The 18,374-nt window shown below is 46.0% G+C and overlaps 1 protein-coding gene across 2 annotated transcripts in view; it reads left to right on the forward strand.

Annotated features, from left to right (window-relative positions):
- The first annotated feature begins 2,002 nt into the window (after positions 1 to 2,002).
- Positions 2,003 to 18,374, forward strand: part of LOC119888646 (dual specificity protein phosphatase CDC14AB-like) — a 33,924-nt gene continuing 17,552 nt past the window's right edge. For both annotated transcript variants that reach the window (XM_038699306.1, XM_038699307.1), the window contains exons 1-7: positions 2,003 to 2,234; positions 5,369 to 5,459; positions 6,959 to 7,034; positions 9,348 to 9,440; positions 11,314 to 11,393; positions 15,541 to 15,607; positions 15,847 to 15,909. In XM_038699306.1, the coding sequence (XP_038555234.1) occupies positions 2,138 to 2,234; positions 5,369 to 5,459; positions 6,959 to 7,034; positions 9,348 to 9,440; positions 11,314 to 11,393; positions 15,541 to 15,607; positions 15,847 to 15,909 (567 nt within the window). In that variant the 5' untranslated portion in view covers positions 2,003 to 2,137. The remainder of the gene's footprint in view (positions 2,235 to 5,368; positions 5,460 to 6,958; positions 7,035 to 9,347; positions 9,441 to 11,313; positions 11,394 to 15,540; positions 15,608 to 15,846; positions 15,910 to 18,374) is intronic.

Below are 18,374 nucleotides of genomic sequence, written 5' to 3' on the forward strand. Positions count from 1 at the left end.
TCTCTGACAGAACCTCAGCTGGTTCCTGCTGTTCTTCTTCTCTGACAGAACATCAGCCTTTTCCTTCTGTTCTTCTTTTCTTAGAGAACCACAGCTGGTTCATGCTGTTCTTCTTCTCTGACAGAACCTACGCTGGTTCTTCCTGTTCTTCTTTTCTGACAGAGCCTCAGCCAGTTCCTTCTGTTCTTCTCTGACAGAACCTCAGCTGGTTCCTGCTGTTCTTCTCTGGCAGAACCTCAGCTGGTTCCATCTGTTCTTCTCTGGCAGAACCTCAGCTGGTTCCATCTGTTCTTCTCTGACAGAACCTCAGCTGGTTCCTGCTGTTCTTCTCTGGCAGAACCTCAGCTGGTTCCATCTGTTCTTCTCTGACAGAACCTCAGCTGGTTCCTGCTGTTCTTCTCTGACAGAGCCTCAGCCAGTTCCTTCTGTTCTTCTCTGACAGAACCTCAGCTGGTTCCTGCTGTTCTTCTTCTCTGACAGAACATCAGCCTTTTCCTTCTGTTCTTCTTTTCTTAGAGAACCACAGCTGGTTCATGCTGTTCTTCTTCTCTGACAGAACCTACGCTGGTTCCTGCTGTTCTTCTCTGGCAGAACCTCAGCTGGTTCCATCTGTTCTTCTCTGACAGAACCTCAGCTGGTTCCTGCTGTTCTTCTCTGGCAGAACCTCAGCTGGTTCCATCTGTTCTTCTCTGACAGAACCTCAGCTGGTTCCTGCTGTTCTTCTCTGGCAGAACCTCAGCTGGTTCCATCTGTTCTTCTCTGACAGAACCTCAGCTGGTTCCTGCTGTTCTTCTCTGACAGAGCCTCAGCCAGTTCCTTCTGTTCTTCTCTGACAGAACCTCAGCTGGTTCCTGCTGTTCTTCTCTGACAGAGCCTCAGCCAGTTCCTTCTGTTCTTCTCTGACAGAACCTCAGCTGGTTCCATCTGTTCTTCTCTGACAGAACCTCAGCTGGTTCCTGCTGTTCTTCTCTGACAGAGCCTCAGCCAGTTCCTTCTGTTCTTCTCTGACAGAACCTCAGCCAGTGCCTGCTGTTCTTCTTCTTTGACAGAACCTCAGCTGGTTCCTGCTGTTCTTTTCTTAGAGAACCTCAGCTGGTTCCGGCTGTTCTTCTCTGGCAGAACCTCAGCCGGTTCATTCTGTTATTCTCTGACAGAACCTCAGCTGGTTCCTGCTGTTCTTCTTCTCTGACAGAACATCAGCCTTTTCCTTCTGTTCTTCTTTTCTTAGAGAACCCCAGCTGGTTCATGCTGTTCTTCTTCTCTGACAGAACCTAAGCTGGTTCCTCCTGTTCTTCTTTTCTGACAGAGCCTCCGCCAGTTCCTTCTGTTCTTCTGTGACAGAACCTCAGCCGGTTCCTGCTGTTCTTCTCTGACAGAACCTCAGCCGGTTCCTGCTGTTCTTCTTCTCTGAATTTGAGAGAAAAGACAAAACTTAAATAAAAAGTTTGTTAGATCACACACAGTTACTAAAAGTATGAGAACACGACAGCCGGGTTCTGCAGCAGAAGGCCCGGAGGCCATTTGAGCGTCTTAAACCTTTTTAAAGTGCTGCTATTGTCCTGTGAGGCTGTGAGGACACCTATACAGCCCACATCACTTGTTTTTATAATTATTGAGGTGGTCACTATATATGAGAAATAATGTAATTTTTATTTGTACGGAGCCTCCAAAGTTAGTTATGCACAAGATAATAAACGTGTTTGCTGCTCTCGGTACCTGAAAGCCTCACTGCCCGTGTTTCCTAGCGGACAGTGAAGGCAGCAAAGCCTGCTCTGCTCGGTGATTGGCTGAGTCTTCTATGGGCGCGGCCCCCGTTGCTGTGGTAACGTGTCTTAAAGAGGGATTTGGTCAATCAGAGTTTCAGCGTCTCGGAGTGTCGCTGCTAATATGCTAACATGCTAACCCGGGAATGTTTACCGGGGAAAAGACGGAAAAGCAAACAACGGAAACGGTAGGAAGATTCTTCTGTGGGCGAGGAGCAGCCGCGGGGACTGATGGAGACTGAGGAGAAAGTTTTGCACTTTTAAAAGTCTCCGTTCACCTGCGTGCTATTGCGGCAGCTAGCCCGCTAACGGCTAACTGAGCTGCTAGCTGAAAAGTTTGAGGAGCTGAGAGAAGCCAGGAATTAGACGGATCCATGATGGTGGAGGGAGTTCGGCACTCTCCGATCCTGTCGGCCCTGTTCAGCATGACGGAGGACTCCGAGCTGCGGGGAGCCGCGCAGTTTATTAAAGGTGAACAAGTTAACAGATAACAGCCTAAAGTTTAATGACAGTAAACAAAGTAAAGTTTAATGACAGTAAACAAAGTAAAGTTTAATGACTGTTTTTAATGACAGGAAACAAAGTAAAGTTTAATAACTGTTTAATGACAGGAAACAGCGTAAAGTTTAATAACTGTTTAATGACAGGAAACAGCGTAAAGTTTAATGACAGTAAGCAGTGTAAAGTTTAATAACTGTTTAATGACAGTAAACAAAGTAAAGTTTAATAACTGTTTAATGACAGTAAACAAAGTAAAGTTTAATGACTGTTTTTAATGACAGTAAACAAAGTAAAGTTTAATAACTGTTTAATGACAGGAAACAGCGTAAAGTTTAATAACTGTTTAATGACAGGAAACAGCGTAAAGTTTAGTAACTGTTTAATGACAGGAAACAGCGTAAAGTTTAATAACTGTTTAATGACAGGAAACAGCGTAAAGTTTAATAACTGTTTAATGACAGGAAACAGCGTAAAGTTTAATAACTGTTTAATGACAGTAAGCAGTGTAAAGTTTAATAACTGTTTAATGACAGTAAACAAAGTAAAGTTTAATGACTGTTTTTAATGACAGTAAACAAAGTAAAGTTTAATGACTGTTTTTAATGACAGGAAACAGCGTAAAGTTTAATAACTGTTTAATGACAGTAAGCAGTGTAAAGTTTAATAACTGTTTAATGACAGTAAACAAAGTAAAGTTTAATGACTGTTTTTAATGACAGTAAACAAAGTAAAGTTTAATGACTGTTTTTAATGACAGGAAACAGCGTAAAGTTTAATAACTGTTTAATGACTGGAAACAGTGTAAAGTTTAATGACTGTTTTTAATGACAGGAAACAGCGTAAAGTTTAATAACTGTTTAATGACAGGAAACAGCGTAAAGTTTAATAACTGTTTAATGACAGGAAACAGCGTAAAGTTTAATAACTGTTTAATGACAGGAAACAGCGTAAAGTTTAATAACTGTTTAATGACAGGAAACAGCGTAAAGTTTAATAACTGTTTAATGACAGGAAACAGCGTAAAGTTTAATAACTGTTTAATGACAGGAAACAGCGTAAAGTTTAATGACAGTAAGCAGTGTAAAGTTTAATAACTGTTTAATGACAGGAAACAGCGTAAAGTTTAATAACTGTTTAATGACAGGAAACAGTGTAAAGTTTAATAACTGTTTAATGACAGTAAACAAAGTAAAGTTTAATGACTGTTTTTAATGACAGTAAACAAAGTAAAGTTTAATGACTGTTTTTAATGACAGGAAACAAAGTAAAGTTTAATGACTGTTTTTAATGACAGGAAACAAAGTAAAGTTTAATGACTGTTTTTAATGACAGGAAACAAAGTAAAGTTTAATGACTGTTTTTAATGACAGGAAACAAAGTAAAGTTTAATAACTGTTTAATGACAGGAAACAGCGTAAAGTTTAATAACTGTTTAATGACAGGAAACAGCGTAAAGTTTAATAACTGTTTAATGACAGGAAACAGTGTAAAGTTTAATAACTGTTTAATGACAGGAAACAGTGTAAAGTTTAATAACTGTTTAATGACAGGAAACAGCGTAAAGTTTAATAACTGTTTAATGACTGGAAACAGCGTAAAGTTTAATAACTGTTTAATGACTGGAAACAGCGTAAAGTTTAATAACTGTTTAATGACTGGAAACAGCGTAAAGTTTAATAACTGTTTAATGACAGGAAACAGCGTAAAGTTTAATGACAGTAAGCAGTGTAAAGTTTAATAACTGTTTAATGACAGTAAGCAGTGTAAAGTTTAATGACTGTTTTTAATGACAGTAAACAAAGTAAAGTTTAATGACTGTTTTTAATGACAGGAAACAAAGTAAAGTTTAATGACTGTTTTTAATGACAGGAAACAAAGTAAAGTTTAATGACTGTTTTTAATGACAGGAAACAAAGTAAAGTTTAATGACTGTTTTAATGACAGGAAACAAAGTAAAGTTTAATAACTGTTTAATGACAGGAAACAGCGTAAAGTTTAATAACTGTTTAATGACAGGAAACAGCGTAAAGTTTAATAACTGTTTAATGACAGGAAACAGTGTAAAGTTTAATAACTGTTTAATGACTGGAAACAGCGTAAAGTTTAATAACTGTTTAATGACAGGAAACAGCGTAAAGTTTAATAACTGTTTAATGACAGGAAACAGCGTAAAGTTTAATGACTGTTTTTAATGACAGGAAACAGCGTAAAGTTTAATAACTGTTTAATGACTGGAAACAGCGTAAAGTTTAATAACTGTTTAATGACTGGAAACAGCGTAAAGTTTAATAACTGTTTAATGACAGGAAACAGCGTAAAGTTTAATGACAGTAAGCAGTGTAAAGTTTAATAACTGTTTAATGACAGTAAGCAGTGTAAAGTTTAATAACTGTTTTTAATGATTGTAATCAAAGTAAAGTCAGGAGTTAATCAAAGAGCTGAATAAAGGAGAACTTACTGAAGCGTTAATAATGAGTTATTTCTCCACCACTTCTCTACACACAGTTACCCTCTGGCCTCCCCCACCCCCTCCAATTTTGTCGTAACACATCCAGGCACAGAACATTTTCTTGCTTTAAGCCCTGTGTATAGCTTGATTTAGCGCTGTGCTGCTAAGCCCCGCCCCTATTCTAAGCTCAGGGCAGTTGGCCAATCAGTAGCAAGTGGGCTCCCAGGGAGGGGGGCCTTAAAGAGACAGGAGCCATAACTGAGTGTTGAATGAACTTTGATAGTGTAAAGCTAAAGGACAGCTTAGCAACATGCTCTCATGTTAAACCAACAGTCGGGTGCTCTCCTCACCTCCTCCTCTGACCTCCTCTTCATGTGTGAACAATGATCTGAAGACGTCAGTGGGTGTGAACAGCAGGAGGCCGTGAACACGTGCTGGTTTCTTTAGTCCACCGCAGCGTCTCCGTTCTGGATCAGGTGTTGTGTTCAGGATCACCTGTTACTGGCAGCTAATGAACTCTGTATGTTTGACTCCGAGTGAACAGAACATCTGATCCCGTTCAGACTGCAGTGATGGACCCGTCAGCTGACTCTGGATTCAGAGTTGGTTCAGTTTTCTCAGTGTTTTAACCCGTTTATCTCCGTGTCTTTAACAGAGCGGCTGTACTTCGCCACGTTACGCAGTAAACCCAAAAGCACCGCCAACACGCACTACTTCTGCACTGACGACGAGTTCCTCTACGAAAAGTAAGTCTGACTCATTTCAAAATGATAAAGTGTCGGTAAACTGCGAGCCCAGACTGGAAACATGATCTGTACAAATAGTCTGATCAATTCTTCTATCGGCTCCTTATTCTTTTTTTTATTTATTTATTTAAAGAATAATGTCAGTAATTCTGCTGTTCTCTGCTACTCGCCAAGAGAAGTCGGCCCTAGCTGTCGTGTTTAGGGACGTCACAGAAAGTTAGTAGCTGATACCGGTAACGTTCTGCGATTCTCAACACCACTGTAAAAACCACAACAGTAGGTCTCATCATGGACTTCAATAAAACATGTGAACATTAGAGCCGCTGTGAGAGAGGACGTCCAGGACGGATGAGAGGCGGTTTCATGTCAGATGTTTAGACAGGAAAAACTGCTGAAATTGATCCTTCGCTAAGCCACGCCCAGAATACACAGCTGGCCAATCACAGCGCAGTATAGGACTGGCTCCAACTGAGGTCCGACACGCTCGTATGCAGAAGGAGTCGTTTTCTAGCTTGTCTCCATCTTCCACGTGTTGGATCTCCGGTACCTTTGGGACCTAGAAAAACAAGTAGTAATAAAAAAGTCACTCGCCTCCGAGCTGTCTGGAACTCAGCTGCTAGACTCTTAATACGAAGCAGAAGAAAGCACATTACTCCAGTCCGATCATCCCTTTTAGAATAAATTTTAAAATCTTGGTCCTTACTTTTAGAGCGTCACAAGGTCAAACTCCCTCTTACATCTCCGACCTGTTAGAGCAACAAACTCCCCCGCCCCGTAACCTAAGGTCATTAGATCAGAGGCTGTTAGTAGTTCCCCATACCCACTTTAAGACCAGAGGAGGCCGGTCTTTCCAAGCCGCTGCACCCAGGTTGTGGAATGTACTCCCTACTTCGTTACGCTGTGTTGTTTCTTTAAAAAGCAGCTGCTCGGTTTTAAACTTGTCTGCCATATGTCAATGTGTTTCTGCTGTTTAGCTAGAGCTGCGTCTTGTTGTTTCAGTGTGAAGCACCTTGTAATTCTATCTGTGAAAAGTGCTATATAAATACTTACTTTTACAAGTACTGATGTGGTTTGGAATTTTGGTATCGACTTGGTACCTTCGGTATCGGCTCTCGTGACAACAGTCTGGTCCGTTCTGATGTTATTTGAAATGATAAGAAGTGCTTTTTAGTTCACGAGCCGGTGAACCTCTGCTCACATTTATTAATTACCTACTTCATAATAATTAACGATAAGTGTTGTAATGCAACATGTAATGCTAACATTAGCACCTGTGTAGCTGCTGCGCTAACATTAACACTTGATATTTTCATTATCAATTGATCGATTCATCCCAATCACAAGTTGTCAGTTAAACTGTTGATTAACGGTTTCAGCTGTAGTGATGAGCGGCCTGCTGCTGGCTGATGATGTCACGTACACCGTGGCTGAGCCGCAGGTAGTCTGACGGTTGGGACGATGTAACCAGATTACTCTCTAACCTCTGGCTGTGTCTCCAGTTTCTACGCAGACTTCGGCCCTCTGAATCTGGCCATGTTGTACCGATACTGCTGCAAACTCAACAAGAAGCTGAAGGTGAGTTTCTGCCGCTGACGCGCCCACGTCAGGAATGCCCAGAATGCAATAGGAGAGACTCTCACTGCAGACTCTCACTCATTCTTCCTCTCAGATGCTGTTTCAAGGAACTGGTTCTTTTTTCAGGGGCGGTTTGGGGTAATTCATAAATCAGTGTTTTAGTTTTATGAATGTTTCCCAAGTCAGCGAGAAATCGTGTCAAATAATCGTGATCTCAAAATAATCTTTATTATGATTTTTGCCGTACCACATGCCAAGTAAAGGTTTTAAAACTTTCTTTCAGCAGCAGTGTTGTTGTGATGCGTTCAGGAATATCTGAAAAGTTCAGTGTTTTCCTGGTTTGGCTGAGTCCGAAGGCCGCCGTCAACGTGCCGTCATGAGCATTTATGCGTGCGTGTTGTGTCTGCGTCGCTCTGCAGTTACACCTCCAAAAGTAAAGTGAGCGGATCGTGTTGGAGCTGATTGATGCTGAACAGCAGCTGCTTTCAGTGAAATTAGTGAAATGCAGAAACGAGAGAAGGCGTCGGAGGAGATGTTGTGTACGACCCCTGAAGCAGTTGAGGTAAACGTGTAGGAGTAAATGCAACGCTGCCGAGACGACCAATCACAGTTCTTACAGTCTGCCGTGACGTGTGGTTACATTATTGAGAGGTGCGCGTCAGGCCACGGCGTGTCCTATTTTACCAAAGATATTGATCAGTAATCTTGTTTACATAAAGTGCCCCACTCCACAAGCTGCAGTGCACCAATCACAGGAGAGTGACACGCACAGTAACACGTTCCCCCTGTTGGGTGAAGGTGGCGGCGTGTAAAGCTTCAGGTGTCTTCAGTGTTTTGTTTTGTTGGATTTTTGTAGCCATGGGGATGACATTCCTCTGGTCGCCTGTTTGTGGTTCGTCATGGCGACCGGACGGTCTGGATTCAGATTCAGATCGTCTGCAGCGAACCTGTTCCCCTCACAGGGCAGACTGACAGGCGAGGCAGAGTCTACGAGCAGCAGTAAATAACAGCGTGTTGCTGTGCGATCCATCTTGTTTCCTTTTCAAAGGTCCAGATGATCCAGGCCAGTTAAAACATTTAGTCCATCAATAAATTCACAGAATATCCGTTCATATTATCATATAATATTTCATTATAACGGTAGTAACTCTGGTTTGGATGTAAACAAATGCAATATATTGATTTGAAAATGGCTGCCAAACTCTGACCTTTCAACTAACCCCTAATTCGACCCAATAGGAGCTCACATGTCCCGTCCACAGCCTACAACAGCCAACCAGAGCCCGCGCTGTAGTGAAGGGCCAGCCATTAATTCGTGGGTACGCCGTGGGTGTGCTGAAGAAAGATTCTGAAAATAAAGATGTCTAGCTTCAGCTAGGAGCCGGCAAAAAAAACATCTGCGTAAAGACGGCTAATATAGAATGATTTTTTTTTTTAAACGCTCAGAAAAACCTGTATAAAATATAATATTGCTATAAAAGTTTAACTTGGACCAGGTGAGGCTTCAGGCTGCAGCCCCACAGTGTTTCACAGCTCACAAGTCAAAATTCAAACTTATATTAATGAATCCAGCAGCACTTCAAGTGGTTCAAGAACCACATTCAGTTCCTTGTGGGTCGGTGCTTTAGGTGAATTTTACAGGAATCTAAAGGGTTAAGTCCCAAATAAAAGGAGAAAATGTGATGAAGTGCGTTTGTTTTACACCATCTTCATTGTATTTAGAGTCAGTGTATCAGGATATTTACCGTTACTGTGATCCAGCCCCAGTTAACTTGATGACTCTGCAGAGGCAACCTGGTTAAATTTATCCCGAGGTGGAGCTGCAGAAAATAAACAGTCGGTCTGTTCCTGAATGCAGCACATGAAGCAGTTCAGCAGATTACATGGAGCTGATGTGTGAGTCTCTCTTTCTGTTTTTATCCACACGGGTGGAACGTCACTGTCTTACATCTTATTTTCACCCACTTGGTTTGTTAAAAGCAGGTTTGGAGAAGTATTCGCTAAAAGTACTAATACTACACTGTGAAAAATACTCCACTAAAAGTCCTGCATTCAAAACTTTACTTAAGCTGAATGCTGTCGAGGCCCCGCCCACACACCAGACTGACCCAATCACAGCTCAGCTGTCAGTCACGATGTGAAACTTTTAGAGCATCAGATAACAAATTAAAACCAAACATCAAAAGTTCTTTTTTCTCCTGTAACTCAATTCAAAAAGTGAAACTTGCAGATATTCATTGATTGATTTTCTGCCGATCAACTCGACGCTGGTCTGATCCTCATGTGGCGTTTGTTTCTTCTTCTTCTCTGCAGTCGTTCACTCTGACCAGGAAGAGAATCGTTCACTACACCAGCTTTGACCAGAGGAAGAGGTCCAACGCCGCCGTGCTGATCGGAGGCTATGCTGTGAGTCATCAGTATCTCTTCCTGTTGGGGGACGGGTTCATGCAGGTGTTGTAACAACAGGAAGTTGGTTACTGTAGTGATAGTAGAGCTCATTAAAACACCTCTGCTCCTCCTCCTCCCTGAGCTTTTCATGATCTGTGAGATCAATCGGCCAACGATCAGCTTAGGAACCAGAAAGCTACGCTGCAGAAGTTTCCTTCAGTATCACAGAGAGCGCTGTCTGCACATCCATGCTAACTGCTAACAGCTGATTCAGCTAACGGGGACAATTTGACTAAATATGAACACACAAAGGCTGAAAAACTAGCAGCTAACTCACTGCACCATTATACTTCCTCACCAGAAGCATCCTGGGTAGTGAAGTTCCTACAGGTGATGGTCTGACTTTAATGAGTCAGTTTCTGTTACTGAGACTCAGAATGTCTCATCAGCATGTCTCGTTATATAAACGCTGCACAGCATGATGTGTGTTAACGTCACTGAACACAGATCTGTGCAGGGAGGACACACACACACACACACACACACACATACACACACACACACACACTGTGACTGTGTGTGTGTTGAATATTTGATGATGTTGGTTGTGTGACAGAGAAGCTCTGATCGGACCTGCTGACACACTGACTGAGTGTGTCGGTCTGCACAGTTACGCACTAATCTGACCTGAAATCAGCTCCTTCACCGTCTCCTGGTGTGTTTCGGTGTCTGGATGCATCACACTGATCGAATGCAAAGACTAATGAAGTTATCAGAAAACCACAGATGCATCAGCAGGTGATCTGCAACAGGTTTCTACCTGACTCTACTGTACGTTACCTTTCAGTTGATGTTTACCTTTAGTGTGAGCTGCCGCTGATGTCAGACAGCTGCTGCTTCATGATGAGATAGATGTGTTCACAGCAGGAACTCAAGTCTGACTGCGAGTTTGTCTTGAGAGGAGAAGCTGTTCTTTCTTCAGTGAACATCAGGAGGAAGATGTAGATGAAGCAACATGAAAGATGGCCGCTGAAAGTGACGTCCAGATGTTATCAAAATCACAATATGACCTACAGTTACTTTCTACTCGCAGGAGACGCAGTATTTGTGGAAGATGATGTTTTAAAATGAAATTCTGTACTGCAGAGACGCATCATGTTATAAAGACCCCCCCAAAAATCACACCATCAGATGAAAACGTCTTTGACCCAGTTTATGTTAGCCTAGCTTAGCACAAAGACTGGAGGCGGAGGGAAACCGTTAGCCTAGCTTAGCACAAAGACTGGGGGCAGAGGGAAACTGTTAGTCTAGCTTAGCACAAAGACTGGAGGCAGAGGGAAACCGTTAGCCTAGCTTAGCACAAAGACGGGGGGCAGAGGGAAACCGTTAGCCTAGCTTAGCACAAAGACTGGAGGCAGAGGGAAACTGTTAGCCTAGCTTAGCACAAAGACTGGAGGCAGAGGGAAACCGTTAGCCTAGCTTAGCACAAAGACTGGGGGCAGAGGGAAACTGTTAGCCTAGCTTAGCACAAAGACTGGAGGCAGAGGGAAACCGTTAGCCTAGCTTAGCACAAAGACGGGGGGCAGAGGGAAACCGTTAGCCTAGCTTAGCACAAAGACTGGAGGCAGAGGGAAACTGTTAGCCTAGCTTAGCACAAAGACTGGAGGCAGAGGGAAACCGTTAGCCTAGCTTAGCACAAAGACGGGGGGCAGAGGGAAACCGTTAGCCTAGCTTAGCACAAAGACGGGGGGCAGAGGGAAACCGTTAGCCTAGCTTAGCACAAAGACTGGAGGCAGAGGGAAACCGTTAGCCTAGCTTAGCACAAAGACTAGCTCCATCAAAAGAGAGTTTCAGATTTCCATGTTTGTCTGAACGCTTCTCTCCGTCTCAGGTGATCTACCTGAAGAAAACTCCAGAAGAAGCCTACAGAGCTCTGATCTCTGGTTCCAACGCCTCCTACCTGCCCTTCAGGTGAGTTCCATCTGTACTCTGTCCTGTAAGAACAGAGGAAGCTGATCCTTCAGTTCAGGATCTGGCTGAGACTCAGACCGGCCTCTGTCGGTCTTAGAGGCCGTGTTCTGTCTCGGTCCAGCCGTGGGAGGCTCCTGAGCCCGGACCTGTTGCCCACTCGCTCAGCTCCAGTTCTGGTGCTCATTCCGGCGCCCCTCCCTGGCGCCCACAGGGTCCCTCGCCCCGGATCTGAAACCCTCCTCCTCCCAGCGGCGCAAAGCTCCTGCGCTAACAGCATAAACAAACAGCAGCTCTGTGCTCTGAGCTCCCGGTCTGAGCAGAGTTGGCTAACTGAGCTAACTAGCTAATGGTAGCTAGTACAGTTAGCAGCGGTGCTTCGGTAAGTCGACTATTATACCGGTTTCACACACATTATGAGTTTGACCGCTGGACTCATCTCCTCAGTGTTCATACACAAAGCAAATAAACGCAACCCACCATCACTACGGCTGAACCCAAAGTAAACTTTTAGCTGTGATTTAGTTTCAACAAACGGATCAAACTGATGCTGAAATAACGACGTCATGATGCTGATCTGTTAAACATGTGACTTCATGTTTGTCAGGTCTGTCAGCAAGATGAGAAGCAAACAAACGGCTTTTAAAATGATTGTTTTCTGAATGGAGTTTGGTTCGATCAGGTTCAACGACAGCTGGAATCAAGTTACAGACTCATATTTTCTGATCTTTCAGGTAGTTCAGCTTCCTCTCGTCCTTTTCTCCCAGCAGCCTCCTGTAGCGTCGCTCCGAATCTGTCAGTGACGTCTGGACAGTCTGAACCCTGATAGACTATCGCCGTGTGACTTTCACACTCAAGTTGAAAAATGTCAACTCATGCGATGGAGTATTGCTGCGATTTATCTCGTGGTCACACACTTGGCCTCCAGCACGCCACCCGGCAGGAAATCGCGTCCCTTCCGTGTCTTTGACCTTGTATGTAATCGCATCGCGTTGTGCGTGAAAGCAAGTACCGTGGTTGCGTTTCCTGTGTGAAGCAGCTGAATCCAGATGGACGCAAACCCTCAGTCTGCTGTGACGCTCACAGGTTCAACAGGTGCAGAGCAGACGTGTGACGTGCACCACGCTAAAACACACTGAACTCCACAGAACGTTACAGCAGCGTCGTTTCACAGCAGAGAAGAAAAACGTCTTTGATCGGAACGAGACTTTAATGAAACGACCTGAAGGAGAAACTTAAAAAGTGTTTGAACTGCTCTCGGCCTCATGAGCACGGGTTGTTCCCCTGCAGATGGTTTGAAACAGAAGTTAGTTTGAAGCTGCAGCTTGTTGTTCCTTCAGTGTGTGTGTGTTGTGAGGATAAAGGGCTTCTTGTTGTCTCTGGTTATGTAACAGCACTGCATGGTGGTGTTGGGTGGACGAGGTCTGATGAGTCTCTGCAGGCTGCTGATGGAGTAAACATGAGGAAGCCCCGCCCACTGAGTGACAGACAGCAGTGAGGCGTTCACTGACCGTCGGACTGTCTGAGAGGACTGAATGCTTTTACTTGTAGGAAGTTTGAAGTTTAGTTGGATGGTAACCATTGCAAACACCTAGAGGTTAAAGTTCAATGCAACCCAATCTCACACACGGCTGTCAGGGGAGAGTTGCATTGTGGGTAATGTTGATAACAAGTTTTGGAAGGAGTGGAACAAAACCGACGACGTCTCTGCTGCATCGACTCTTTGTTCTTTAAAGTCAGTGCAGGTGTTGCACACAGGGAAGGGCTGAACTAGCGTAGCTGCCGTTGTCGCGCTCATGACCTCATATTGCGGCGCCTGGATAGAGCCGACAGCGAGACCCGAACAGACATGTCGTCGACGGCTTGGATGGAAGACCGCTCTGTTGGAATATGCAAATCATGTTCTGCAAGTTTCACCACGAGAATGTTAAAGGTCACCTGAAAGTTCGTCAAAGTGACGAAGCAGCAGCTAAAATTAGCAACCAGAGAAACCCAATAAATATAGGTCATCTGATCATTAAGGTGAAAGTCCATATCGGGCATCACTACCGTGAACACTCCTCTCTGTAAAGGTGTTGTCACTCAAAGGGGACAAAAAAATAATTGGGAAATTTTGAGGATTGATTAATTGTTTGGTATTCATGCTTTAAAATAGAAGAGTCCCCGTCCCCCCCAGTGTGAGACATGTATCAGTGAAGAGAGAAGAGACATCACCTGAGTGAGACCTTCGTCTTTCATTAAGAGGGACCTGTTGTCAGGACTGGAGCCCGACTGATGTGGGTTTTTGGGGGCAGAAGCCGCCAAAATATCGGCTCATAATTTATGAGCCGATATTTTGATTTTTGAAAATGATTTGGACAGTAGACTCCTTTCCTGTATAGACTACACTGAGAACAGGCCCATATTTTCTGTATTTGGGCAGAAAAGCTCTTTTTAAAACGGTGTAACTGTGGAGGCAGCGGCCGGGGCGGCGGCGTACAGCGATTTGTCCGTCCCTCCAGGATCTCGCTGCCTTTTTGCGATGTTGCAGCAGCTTTTCTAAAAAACTTGCGATGGAAGTTGAGATGTTTAGGGCGTTTTTTTTAGATGAGATTGTGAGAATAAAGTGAAAACTGAAACATTTTTTACCTTTTTCAATTGTAGTGGAATCATTAGGCCCGGATCAGACAGAACGCGTCTTGTGCTGTGAGAGGCGCCTGTTTTTAATTGTATTCTATTGTCAGTGAAGGTTCTGCGCGCTGTTTATGCGCCCTGGGCGTCTCGCGTTTTCAAAGGAGCGCTCTGAGTGCACGGAGTTGAAAAAAATTCAACTCTGGGCAGAAAAGCGCCCGACGTCATTCACGTTTTTTCCATTGTCCAATCGAATGAATGGAGAGACGGGCCCTCATTTGTGGTGACGGAAGTTTCCAGTTGTTTTTAGCAACAAAAGACACAGACCTGTGAGTTGTGATCAAGTTTCTGCTAATATGACGGTTATTACTTTGCGGAAAACCAAGGATTACAGAGCACCGGTGCTATAATCTTTGACTGATCAGGGCCTAAAACAGTCCCTCCAGGACTCTGCGGGCCGGACCCTGACCTGGACCCTGACCCGGACCCTGACCCTGCAGATTTAAACCAGCTGACTCTGTCCTGCAGCTGAGCGGATGCACCAGCCTGTGTCTGACGTTCTCTCCCAAAGTGTTTGTCAGGAGACGATTTCCTTTATGTTCGACCACGATGCTGCAAGAAGATCTGGGTCCTGGTCTTCACGGCCCTTTGCTGTTTATTTCTGTAGGTAAATGTGAGACGTTGGCATCACACGTCTGCTGCGTCTTCTGAACAAGGACGTGAGTTTGCTGACGTGTGACAGCGTTTAGCAATGAGAGGTCAGATTTGCGGGTCTGTCTGAATTCACAGGGATTTGTTGAATTTGTGTTAATAGTTGTGATCGCGACATCCTGCAGGGACTGATTTGTGCTGATTGTAGGTTATTCTAGGTCACTGTGCACCTGCTTGAATCTGCTCCCTCTCTTCATCACGTTCACCTCTGGTCTCTCACTGCGAACACACCTGCTGGCTCCGCCTCTTTCTGTCTCTCTCTCCCTGTATGTGTGTCTGCTCACTTTCTCCGTCAGCAGTGCGTTTCATTACGTCAACTTGTTAATAAACTGGCCCATGATTCCGTGGTCCGTGTTCGGACGTGTTAACATCCCCCCCGGATGATTTCCTCCCCTCAGCGATGTGGGCTGAACATGAGGATTCACTCAGACCGCAGAGGAGGCAGGGATGAACTGCTCAGGGCTTCACGGATTACCTGTAATCACTGATTCTGGTGGACCTGGATCTGGAGTCTCTGGATTGGCAGGAAGCTTTAAAGTAAACGTTAAGTGTAGCTGCCGTTAGCTAGTTAGCCATGCAGCTAGCGCCCGTATTAGCTTAGCTGACTCTGCCCAGAGCTGGAGCACCGAGGGAGTGTTGGTGTTTACACAGGAGCTTTGGACCAGGACTCGGGGCTCCGAGCTCCAGTCCTGGACCTGCAGCAGAGACTGTCCGCTGCAGGTGTGTGGTTGTACACACGGTGCGTTGAGCATCGTAAAGACCTGACAGGCTCGGCTGCAGGTCAGTACAGTTGATCAGAAGTATTGATTATTGGTCTGTGTCTCTGCAGGGACGCTGCCTTCGGGAACTGCACCTTCAACCTCACAGTGCTGGACTGTCTGCAGGGCATCAGGAAGGTGAGTCTGAATCATCCCTGCTCTGATTGGCCAGCTGGATGCTGACATCATCTGCACAATGTCACACTCTTACTTTAGTGGGAGGGGGCTAAATAAACTGTGAACTCTTTGACTTTTACTACAAATAATTAGAATGTTAATGATTAATTTGTGTAGGAGGGGCTTTAAAAACGTGTTTTAAACCCTGTTTAATGGTGAAAGGATAAAAACACTGTCATGCCTCTGTGCATTTGTTTCAGGCTCTGCAGCATGGCTTCTTCGACTTTGAGACCTTTGACGTGGGCGAGTACGAACACTATGAGGTAAAAACCAGCAGCGGCCCGTCCGTCTCTGCAGAGTCGTACATAATTTAGTTAGAAGACTCGTCAAAAGGTCACCTCAGCTTTTCAGCAGGTTTAATGAGGAGATCAATAACAGAACAAGCAGAAAGCGTTTAACAGAGCAGAACAACTCACAGCCTCACCAGAGCTTCAGCCTCACCACAGCCTCAACACAGCCTCACCACAACCTCACCTCAGCTTCAGCTTCACCACAGCCTCAACACAGGTTCACCACAGCCTCAACACAGCCTCACCACAACCTCACCTCAGCTTTAGCTTCACCACAGCCTCACCTCACCACAGCTTCACCACAGCTTCACCACAGCTTCACCACAGCTTCACCACAGCTTCACCACAGCTTCACCACAGCCTCACCACAGCCTCACCTCACCACAGCCTCACCACAGCCTCACCTCAGCTTTAGCTTCACCACAGCCTCACCTCACCACAGCCTCACCACAGCCTCACCACAGCTTTAGCTTCACCACAGCCTCACCTCAGCTTCACCTCACGACAGCCTCACCTCACGACAGCCTCACCTCAGCTTTAGCTTCACAGCCTCACCTCACCACAGCCTCACCACAGCCTCACCTCAGCTTTAGCTTCACCACAGCCTCACCTCAGCTTCACCTCACGACAGCCTCACCTCACCACAGCCTCACCACAGCCTCACCTCAGCTTCACCTCACGACAGCCTCACCTCACCACAGCTTCACCACAGCCTCACCTCAGCTTCACCTCACCACAGCCTCACCTCACCACAGCCTCACCTCACCACAGCCTCACCACAGCCTCACCTCACCACAGCCTCACCTCACCACAGCCTCACCACAGCCTCACCTCAGCTTTAGCTTCACCACAGCCTCACCTCAGCTTTAGCTTCACCACAGCCTCACCTCAGCTTTAGCTTCACCACAGCCTCACCTCAGCTTTAGCTTCACAGCCTCACCTCACCTCAGCTTCACCTCACCACAGCCTCACCTCACCTCAGCTTCACCACAGCTTCACCTCACCACAGCTTCACCTCACCACAGCCTCACCTCACCACAGCTTCATCACAGCCTCACCTCACCACAGCTTCACCTCACCACAGCTTCATCACAGCCTCACCTCACCTCAGCTTCACCTCACCACAGCTTCATCACAGCCTCACCTCACCTCAGCTTCACCTCACCACAGCTTCATCACAGCCTCACCTCACCTCAGCTTCACCTCACCACAGCTTCATCACAGTCTCACCTCACTTCAGCTTCACCACAGCTTCACCTCACCACTGCCTCACCTCACCACAGCCTCACCACAGCCTCACCTCAGCTTTAGCTTCACCACAGCCTCACCTCAGCTTTAGCTTCACCACAGCCTCACCTCACCACAGCTTCACCACAGCCTCACCAAAGCTTCACCACAGCCTCACCACAGCTTCACCACAGCTTCACCACAGCCTCACCACAGCCTCACCTCACCACAGCCTCACCACAGCCTCACCTCAGCTTTAGCTTCACCACAGCCTCACCTCACCACAGCCTCACCTCACCACAGCCTCACCACAGCCTCACCTCAGCTTTAGCTTCACCACAGCCTCACCTCAGCTTCACCTCACGACAGCCTCGCCTCACGACAGCCTCACCTCACCACAGCCTCACCACAGCCTCACCTCAGCTTCACCTCACGACAGCCTCACCTCACCACAGCTTCACCACAGCCTCACCTCAGCTTCACCTCACAACAGCCTCACCTCACCACAGCCTCACCTCACCACAGCCTCACCACAGCCTCACCTCAGCTTCACCTCACCACAGCCTCACCTCAGCTTTAGCTTCACCACAGCCTCACCTCAGCTTTAGCTTCACCACTGCCTCACCTCACCACAGCCTCACCACAGCCTCACCTCAGCTTTAGCTTCACCACAGCCTCACCTCAGCTTTAGCTTCACCACAGCCTCACCTCACCACAGCTTCACCACAGCTTCACCACAGCTTCACCACAGCTTCACCACAGCTTCACCACAGCCTCACCACAGCCTCACCTCACCACAGCCTCACCACAGCCTCACCTCAGCTTTAGCTTCACCACAGCCTCACCTCACCACAGCCTCACCACAGCCTCACCTCAGCTTTAGCTTCACCACAGCCTCACCTCAGCTTTAGCTTCACCACAGCCTCACCTCACCACAGCTTCACCACAGCCTCACCAAAGCTTCACCACAGCCTCACCACAGCTTCACCACAGCTTCACCACAGCCTCACCACAGCCTCACCTCACCACAGCCTCACCACAGCCTCACCTCAGCTTTAGCTTCACCACAGCCTCACCTCAGCTTTAGCTTCACAGCCTCACCTCACCTCAGCTTCACCTCACCACAGCCTCACCTCACCTCAGCTTCACCACAGCTTCACCTCACCACAGCTTCACCTCACCACAGCCTCACCTCACCACAGCTTCATCAC

Source organism: Micropterus salmoides, unplaced genomic scaffold (assembly GCF_014851395.1).
Source record: "Micropterus salmoides isolate LMB-PRFRI ecotype aquatic unplaced genomic scaffold, ASM1485139v1 Ms_hic_scaffold_5, whole genome shotgun sequence".
Taxonomy (NCBI): Eukaryota; Metazoa; Chordata; class Actinopteri; order Centrarchiformes; family Centrarchidae; genus Micropterus; species Micropterus salmoides.